This window comes from Brugia malayi (assembly GCF_000002995.4).
Source record: "Brugia malayi strain FR3 genome assembly, contig: Bm_064, whole genome shotgun sequence".
NCBI classification, from domain to species: Eukaryota; Metazoa; Nematoda; class Chromadorea; order Rhabditida; family Onchocercidae; genus Brugia; species Brugia malayi.
The window spans coordinates 23,115-32,854 of NW_025062334.1; the positions used below are offsets into that span (position 1 = coordinate 23,115).

The following is a 9,740-nucleotide window of genomic DNA, read 5'->3' on the forward strand; positions in this document are numbered from 1 at the left end:
CATTGCTCTTGATCTGCACACATTCTGTTTGGGATATTTGACATATAACTGCAGAAAAGAAAATTTATAGAATTCTCTGAAGTAATCTTTCAATGTACAAATTTAATAAAATTTGCAATTAGTGGTGATTTTAATTTATTTTTGGTATTGAAATTAATTTTAATTGCAGATCTTAAAAATGAATTATTTGGAAAGTTCGGGAGTTTCCGAGAGTTTTTGAAAATTTAATGCTGAAAAAATTTTTAAAATGTTGAATTCTGTTTTAATTAAATACCAAAGATATTAGAAAAATATTATTCGTTAAAAATAGATATATTTTGAACTTAATTCACAATTTTATTTGCAATCCCCTTGATCTTCATGTATTCTGTTAGGAATATTTGACAATTTATGAAAAAAAAATTTATAAAATTCACTTTAATGTGAAAAATTTTTCAGTGCAGAATTTAATAAAATTTGCAACTATAATTGATTTCAATTATTTTTTAATATTGAAATTAATTTTTGATCACAGTTTCAGATACGGATATTTAACGATTTTCGACAATTTTTAGGAGTTTTTGTACATTTAATATTAAAAAAAGTTTTAATATTCCAAAATTCTGTTTAGTTATGTGCCAAAGATGTTAGGGAAATATAATTCATTTTGAAATAAATGTATTTTGAACTTATTTGATTACTTTTATTTGCATTATACTTCATCTGCTTACATCTTGTCAAGGATTTTGGATATTTTATGCAAAAGAAAAACTTTTAAAAATCAACTTTGAAGCAAACTTTCAATACAAAAATTAATTAAATTTGCAATTATAAATGATTGCAATCATTTTTTGAATATTAAAATTAATTTTAATCACAATTCTTGACAGGATTGTTTAAGAAATTTCGACAATTTTTAAAAGCTTTTATAAATTTAATATTAAAAATGTTTTAATTTTTCTTAATTCTGTTTCATTTAAATTCTACCAATGCTGGAAAAATATAATTCATTTAAAAATAAATATTATTGAACTTAATTGATTACTTTTATTTGCATCTCACTTGATCTGCCTACATTTTATGCACTATTTTTAACATTTTATGCAAAAGGAATGTATTAAAAATCAACTTTAAAGCAAACTTTCAATGCAGAAATTAATTAAATTTGCAACTATACATGATTGCAATTATTTTTTAAATGTTAAAATTAAATTTAGTCACAATTCTAGACATGGTTATTTGAGAAATTTCGACTATTTTTAGAAGTTTTTTATAAATTTAGTATTAAAAAAATTTTAGTTTTTCTTAATTCTGTTTCAATTAGGTGCCAGAGAAAAATATTATTCATTAAAAATATATTTTGAACATAACTGATTATTTTTGCTTGCATTCCCCTTAATCTTCGTATATTCTGCGGGGATATTTGACAATTCAGACAAAAGAAAGGTTTATAAAATTCACTTTAAAGTATTCTTTCAATGTACAAATTTAATAAAATTTATTTTTGACATTGAAATTAATTTTAATAGCAGATTTAAATTCGACAAGAGTCTTTGTTAATTTAATACAGAAAAAATTTTTAAATCCGCTAAATTCTGTTTCAGGTAAGTGCCAACATTGTTATAAAAATTTAATTCATTTAAAAATAAAATATATTTTGGACTTATCTGATCATTTTATTTACACTGCTCTTGATCTGCACACATTCTGTTTGGGGTATTTGACATATAATTGCAGAAAAGGAAATTTATAGAATTTTCTGAAGTAATCTTTCAATGTACAAATTTAATGAAAATTGCAATTAGTGATGATTTTAATTTATTTTTGGTATTGAAATTAATTTTAATTGCAGATCTTAAAAATGAGTTATTTGGAAAGTTCGGGAGTTTCCGAGAGTTTTTTTAACTTAATGCTTGATTTTAATTGTACATTTAAATATGGATCATTAAGAAAGTTCGACAGTTTCCAAGAGTTTCGTATTGATCAGTATATATTCTGGTGGATATTTGAGAATTTAAGCAAAAAAGAAAGTTTATAAAATCCACTTTAGAGTAATATTTCAATGTTGAAGTAAAAAAAAATTTGCAATTATTAGTGATTAAAAATTTTTTTGGCATTAAAAATAATTTTAATTACAAATTTAAAAATGGATTATTAGGAAAGTTCCAAGATTTTGTTGATTTAATGTTGAAAACATTTTTAAAAATGCTCGATTCTACTTTAATTAAATGCCAAAAACGTGAAGAAATGTAATTAATTTAAAAATAAATATATTTTATTTCCATTCTCGTGATCTTCATATATATAAGGGTGAATTATTAGTAGTTCAGTTATTAGCTAAATGTTGTGATGTTTATAAGTGTGCAATTATATCAGTCACTATGAAATAATAGTTAGGATTGGGATTTATCGAACTAGCCAAGACTTTCATTAGCTAACTGAATGCTTCAATTATTTAATTTCTAACTTTCTTGAGTGAATGAACTGCTCTTACTTATCACTGTCTGTTAAGTATAATGTTTCTTACATTTAACTTCTTTATTAGTCATTCTAGTTATTCAAATGTATTTTTTTAATGATGAAGACCGATGTGTGTGCCCGCTCGCTCGTTAAACCTTCTGCTCATGGCCGCCTGTACGGTACGGTCTCTTCAGATGTGTGTATCCACCCGCTCGCTCGTTAACTCTTTTCCTCATTTCTGCCCAAACCTCACTGAGGGCGAGCACAGTGAATACGGTACGGTCTCTTAAGATGTATGTACCCACCCTCCACGTATGCCTACCCCCCTTTCCCTCATTTCTGCCCTAACCTCATCACTGAAGGCGAACAAAGTGTCTGCCCACCCTCTACGTATGCCTACCCCACCCCCGTCGGTGTATTTACGATATAAAGAAGCCCTAGGAGAAAAAATTAGCATTGAAAAAGGCTTATACCCTGGTGAATATTTAAAGCCAATAGGAGAAGTGTATGTCTCACTGAACCACCTAACGTTTTGTACCCAGAGTCCTATGCTGACTGTATAAAAAGCGAACTTACTAAATTTGGTCTTGAAATTGAAGTGCTTGATAAAAAGCAGATGGAAAAGAAGAAAATGGGAGCTTTGCTTGGAGTAGCACAAGGAAGTAGTAAAGAGCCTAAGTTGGTAGTAATAAGGTGGAATGGAGCTTCTAAAGAACAAAAACCGATAGCTTTTGTGGGTAAAGGTATAACATTTGATACTGGTGGAGTATCGCTTAACTTGGCTTTAGCGATAGGAAAAGATATTGAGTATTGTGCAGTGTCAGTTCACTCTTCAGTGTCATTCCAGCACGTGACACTGGAATCTAGAGAAAAAGAAACCTGGATCCCACTGTCAAGAACTGGGATGACAGAGTGATGTCAATTTCTTATGTGACCAGGAGTGATTGCCTAGCTCATGACCAGCATTATAGATTTTCTTTACTATCTCAGATGTTTTTTTATTTATGCGTTCACCAAGAAGAAAAAATGTTGCTTTTGCTTTATAGTGAGGTTTATACTCCATATCGCCAGCAATTTTCAACGATAAAATAATAGCACCATTTTCAAACGGTGAACTAATAGCCTTTAATGAAGATGGTAAAAAATTGTGGAGCCAAAAATTGTTCACAAACCTTTTTGATACACCGCTCACAGATATAACTACCACACCAAGAGTATGTGACAACATTTTAATAGCCAAAAATAACTCTTACATTTATAGTATTGACGTAAAATCAGGAAATATTTTATGGTCCAAGCCACTAAAGGTAAAAAGTGTATCAGACATTGAGTCATATTATAGTCCACTTATCCCTGTAAAGGAACAAAAAACAGGTGGTAGAATTTTTATAGTGACTAAAGACAACAAAGTAATTGGCATCGATATACAAAGCGGAGAAGTAGTCTGGAAGAAAATGCAAGCATAAATTACTTTTATTTACGAGTTAATTATCAGAATGGAAGACGTGATCTTACACTTTCTTTTCTCTATGTGATATGGTTAACCCTATAGAACTTTCTGGCCTTATTTTAAATCCCTTATTATTGTTCTTAGGTGCACTGCGAGGTAGTAGAATAGTGATTGGATAATAAAACTATTGTTAAAACTGCAATAATTAAGAAGAAGAATGTCCGATAACGCCTTTATTGAAGTTGGTACAGATATATTTCTTGTATCTGTTTTTATCACTATTTCTTTAACAAATTGTCACATGCTCTATGCTAAATTTTAGTTAACGTGCATATTGGAGGTATTAAAAAAGTTGTTTTTGACCATGTTTTTTTCAGTTTTAGGAGTAATTGCAAGTTCAATGGAAAATGTTGCTGTTGAAATTCGTCACTTACAAAGAACTGAGATTGCGGAAATTGCCGAATATTTTTCTACTGGACAGAAAGGAAGCTCTGCCATGCCGCTCAGGTATAAAAGTTTGCCGATGGTGCGATAAATGCGGAAGTGGAAAGTAACCTCTGCAGTCAAGAGGTATATATAATACAGTCCATTTGCTTCACAAATTGGTTCAGGGTTAACAGGTGTTCTATATGTGCTTGATGAACCATCAATAGGCCTTCATCAATGTGATAATGATCGATTAATTGCCACACTTAAAAACCTGAGAGATATGGGAAACACCGTAATCGTTGTTGAGCATGATGAAGATACAATAATGAACAAGTATTTCATGAATTTTATCAACATCAAGTGGTTTGTTTTCAACAACAAATGTTGGCATTGATATAAATACGTAATTATTTAGTAAGTTAAATGTTTGTATTATGATGATACGCTGTGAGAAAATTAAACCTTTTGAAGAATTTAAGTTCTTTTCAATGTTTTCTTTATTAATTGCTAATTTATCTATCAAATCCGTTTCAATTTAGTGCTTACTGTTCTTTCTGTTCCTTGACAGATGTTTTTATCTTTGCTGATTAATGTGAATTCAATATCCTCCTTTGCACAGAAAAATTAGTGTCGGCTTCAACTTTCTTCTGCGCTTTCTCCAGTGCTTTATTGATCCATGGGTGATAACATTATCCGCCACTTGTCTGTGCATCGTACGATAAGAAATTTACGCTAATTAAGCATTGGTTCTAAGAAATGCAAAGAATGATAAAACAATACCACAAAAAGCACGGGATAAAGCTAAAGAATTAAAAGAAAAGTAGAGATAATAGAAATAGCCAAGAATCTGTTCAAAGCAGGAATTTCTATTAACATTATCTAGAGAACAATATTAAAGCTAAAACCAAAACAGCAGTCGGAATCACTAGAAAGACCACGCCAATATATTATGTAAACGACAAACCGCACATTGGTCACGCATATACCTCCCTCATCTGTGATGTTACAGCTAGGTGGCGTATTTTATAATCTTAACGGTGTTTGTTGTACTAACCAACAAAAGGATTTGGAGCAAGCTCTATAAAAAGAGAAAATAGAGTTTTTTTGTATCCATTGACACTCACTTTCATACCTTATTTACTCTATAAATATATGATAATATAGGAATTATGAAATTTCAACTAGTTACGCATTTTCAACCAGCTGGAGATCAACCGCAGGGCAACGCTTGAGCTAGCACTTTCGCATTCTCCACAACTCTTTTGATATAGGCTTTTAACTCTGGCGCCAATGCCTCTTTAAATGCAACAGCTTTTGCAGCTATCACATGCATAAGCGGCACTTAGCATTATTGATCAGCTCTTTCACTGCCTAGAAGCTTAACCCCTCCTTCAATTTGTACTTGCCTAAAAAACTCTATCCAGTGAACACCTTTCTTGTCTTTAATCACCATAGCTGGTGATTAACAAAGTCATTCCAACGTCACCTGGTTATGTCCATTCTCAATTAAAAAAATAATGACAAGTTTTAGACTAGGTGTATCTGCTACGCTAAAATATATATTATTAATAACTTCATGCTATAATAATTATTTTAATATAGGCAACACAGAAAACAGCAAGGATAGTGACAAAGTTATCAATGAATCTCTTGCTTTGCACAATATACAACAGCAAATAAGTCGGAGCTTTTGCTCTGAGCCATGGAGGCTTGCTATGCATCTGAGATGCCTAATTCTACCTCTTGTTTTGCTAAAACTTTCTTCAGCATTTTTATCATCTTTGTCTAATGAGTTAACATCAGCCCCTGCTTTTTGCCGATATTAAAATTGACTCACTAGAGCCAATACATTTGCTGATATGAAGAATAAGCCTGTACAGCAAAATATATAGCTGCAATGAATAGAGCTTCTTTTGCATAACTTACAACAAACTCAACTTCCTCCTGAGATTCTGGATGCAATCCGTGATTTACTGCTAATGCTATAGGGTAATAAATTCTATTTACTTGATGTATAACGTGCAAAATTTGAATATCCAAAACTTAGTTCTCCAGCCCCATGCGTTAAAATCAGTGATTTTTTTGCATATGATCACTATCATTACAAAAAGCAGGACACCCTTTATTTTTAAATGCTGATCCACACAACACAGGAATGCTTTGACGGTTGCTGATTCTATTATTGTTCCTCAATTGGGGAAAGCCTTATGTTTTTATCACTTCCTGCAGTGAAAAGTGGAAAATAGTAAAACAGCAGAAGAGATAGAGGGGCGATGGTTGTGTAAGTTTTCGTCGAGAAAAATTTGTTGAATTTGGTGGTCCAAATGGTGGTAATGGAGGAAAGGGACTTAGCTTATTCTGAGCAAAGCGTGCATAGCAAAGAGTTTGATAGAAAATTTTGGCAGTTTAAAAAGGATCTGCCTATAATCCATAAATTCTCATTCTAATATTCACATATAAAACACAGATATAAGCTTAATCTACTGTGAATGTTTTGATTTTTTCTTTTTGAGTCTTTATCTTGAAAATAACGGCTAGCAGAACCTAGTTAATTTTTTTGTTAAGGATTAAAAATGATAAGTAAAGAAGATCTACTGGAGTTGATGAAAATAAGGCAAGTAGTTTTTTAGTTCTGCTTTCCCTGTTTTTAAATTACGATGTTTATAAAATTGTAAGCCAAGGCCAGCTCAGGTATCAAAGTTTGCCGATGGTGCGATAAATGCGGAAGTGGCTTTGAGCGAAACGCTTAGAAAGCGTGCCACAAGCTGGTTTGATCAGACTTTAGTAACTAGGACCTGGACGATCCCATTTTCTCTTTTCGATTTTTGGATCTGTAGGTGACATTCTGCTAACGAACAACCATACTGAACGGCAAACACTGGGATCGAACCGCTGACCTTCTGCGTGCAAAACAGATGTTCTACCAGCTGAGCTATACCCCCACTTAAAGAATAAACTAACCAGAGCTAAAGCACAAGAAGTATTCGTTGTGATGCAGATAAGCTAACACTTTTCCATCTTTTAACACTACAGGTAAAGAATAAAAAACTTCAGGGGAGTGATAACTGAAGTTGAAGCATATATAGGAATGGATGACCCAGCTTGTCATGCAGGCGATTTTTGGCTTATCGTCAATCCAAACTGGTACCTTTGTATCTGCATTTGAACAGCGAGTTAAAAACTTCGATTTACCTGCATTTGGCATACCACACATTCAATATTCACGAATTTACTTTAGAATTAGAAGTTTTAGGTTTATTCATATGTTACTTATTACTGCTTTAATTTGCTGATACTGTCTCTCAAACCGTTGGGCTGAATGGACGGATGTGAATATAATGATTATTAATATATAAAAGTCATAGCGAACAGACTTGAAGCGGGCCCTAACCTCATCACTGAAAGCGAACAAAGTGTCTGCCCACCCGTTCGCTCCTCACACGCACACACCCCAACACTGAACCCCCAATTCACCCAGTCGATTATCACTGTACTCTCCTAGGCCTATACAGTCTTTTCTAAAAAACACAGGACTTCCTTTGTCCTTGTGCGCACATATATATAGCCACATCCTCGTCATCAGGTCATTCGTGGAGCAATCGGGTCTGTCGAGCGTTCGGACGTTTGTTTTACTACTCTCCCATAATTCTTTTCATATTGCGTTTTAGGGGAAAGTTTTTTTCTCTTTTTTAAGTTATACTTTTTCTTTTGGTTAAATTGTTATTATATTTTTAAGACACTTTTAAGTCATCTTTTCAAGTAAATTACTCTTAAAGCGTAAGGTCATCGAAGTTGGATTTGGTTGAGAAATGCATGAATGTAGATGTACTAAAATTTGAATTTCGTTATATCTTAAATTCGGCTTCACTTTTTTTCTAATTTTCTATTAGCTAATTGAATGTTTCTTGGGACGGTTTTTGGCCAATTTCTATTTTTGTTGTATTGCTGCAGCTTATCGTTGTCGTGAAGAAAATCATTTATTGCAGAATTCGTTGGCGATAACCTAGTAACTTACTTAGTGTTGTTGGCAATGTTGGCGAACTTTATTGGCAATTAGATCATCAAGGAAGATCTCGAAAAGAAGGAGGTTAGTCCATTTTTCATCTTTATGTTTAGCCTTTTTCCTTAGCTTTTTATTTTATGGTTTTCTGTACTTTTTTTATTATCTTTAGCTTGCATTTATGAATGAAATGTGTTGTCATTCCGCCTGTGTATGGTATTGTTCTTTGGACGGACGGGGTTAATTAGTATTGATGACGGATGAGCTTGATTAGCAGCTTTTCTTTTTAAGTAGTTTTACTTATACATGTATGTGTATTTTGTAGTGATGAAGGGGATGTGTGTGCCCAGCCACTCTGTGCGCCCACCGGCCCGCTTTTGCCCTTTTCGGTATACCCTCATTGAGGGCGAACGGAGTGCCTGTACAGTACGGTTTCTTTTGATGTCACAACCCCAACTCACCCAATCGATTGGTTCTATACTCCCTTAGGGTCTATACAGTCCTTTTAAAAAATGACCCGCGCCCTCCTGTACATTTCCCTCTTAACCTTATTGGGACAAAGGACTTCTTTGTCCATGTGTGCACACAGACAAAGGCGCAGACGGGGTGGCACACATATCGCCACATCCTCATCATTTAGTCATTCGTGAGCAGTCGGACGTGTCGAGCGGTTGGAGATTTATTTTATTACTTCCTAGTAGCTTCTTTCAAGTGGGTTTTTGTGAGTTTCGTTGGCGAAAACTTGATGACTTTTTCAGTGTTGCTGGAGATGTTTCGCCTTGTTCGACGTCATGGCGATGTTGATATTGTGGTATTGGTACATTGTGATGGACCCCTTCGATTGGCAAATAGATCAACAAGCAAGTTCTAGAAAGGAACGAACACCAGGTGAGTCAGTTTTTCATTTTTGTATTAAGTTTTCAGTTATTTTCTTGTACTTAGCAATTAAACTGAGATGTTTTAGATATGTTTTGTGTCGTAAATGATTAGTATTTTTTGTTAGGTTTTTAATTTTATGGTTTTCTATATTTTTGTTGCCATATTTTTGTGATTGTAATGTTTTTTCTAGTATTTTCTATGATTTTACTTGTGCCAAATTAGCGACACCATGTCTCGAAGGAATAGATAGGTCTCAGAAATGTGAGAGGAGGGATGCGTGTGGTACGGGAGACGACGGATAGGCATTGGGAGGTGAATACAGACAGGGGCGGGTCTAGGAATACGGGGAGGGTGACGCTTACTCCAATAAGGTGAGGAAAATGGACGGACATTGGAAAGGGGAGGCGGGTGAAGGCATGCGGGCGTTTCTCAGGGGAGCAGGGATGCGTAAGATACGGAAGATGGGCGGACATTGGAAAGTACAGGGCGGGTCTAGGAGTGCAGACGGGGTGACGCTTACTCCGCTTACACTAATGGAATTTT

At 33.7% G+C, this 9,740-nt stretch overlaps 1 protein-coding gene and 5 pseudogenes across 6 annotated transcripts; 5 read left to right on the forward strand and 1 right to left on the reverse strand.

The window, feature by feature from the left end:
* The first annotated feature begins 2,950 nt into the window (after positions 1 to 2,950).
* Bm18442 lies at positions 2,951 to 3,214 on the forward strand (annotated as a pseudogene). Its single transcript has one exon. A coding segment is annotated over exon 1 (264 nt).
* On the forward strand, positions 3,056 to 9,189 carry Bm17201 (Uncharacterized protein; the record flags this gene model as incomplete). Its single annotated transcript, XM_043082995.1, has 8 exons — positions 3,056 to 3,258; positions 3,701 to 3,813; positions 4,273 to 4,396; positions 4,475 to 4,681; positions 7,000 to 7,086; positions 7,373 to 7,462; positions 8,338 to 8,405; positions 9,077 to 9,189. The coding sequence occupies 8 exons, from the start codon at positions 3,056 to 3,058 to the stop codon at positions 9,187 to 9,189; spliced, it is 1,005 nt and encodes a 334-aa protein (XP_042938929.1).
* Positions 3,350 to 3,487, reverse strand: Bm18443 (annotated as a pseudogene). Its single transcript has one exon. A coding segment is annotated over exon 1 (138 nt).
* Bm18444 lies at positions 3,489 to 3,887 on the forward strand (annotated as a pseudogene). The gene has a single exon. A coding segment is annotated over exon 1 (399 nt).
* On the forward strand, positions 4,254 to 4,418 carry Bm18445 (annotated as a pseudogene). The gene has a single exon. A coding segment is annotated over exon 1 (165 nt).
* Bm18446 lies at positions 4,479 to 4,646 on the forward strand (annotated as a pseudogene). The gene has a single exon. A coding segment is annotated over exon 1 (168 nt).
* Positions 9,190 to 9,740: the final 551 nt, after the last annotated feature.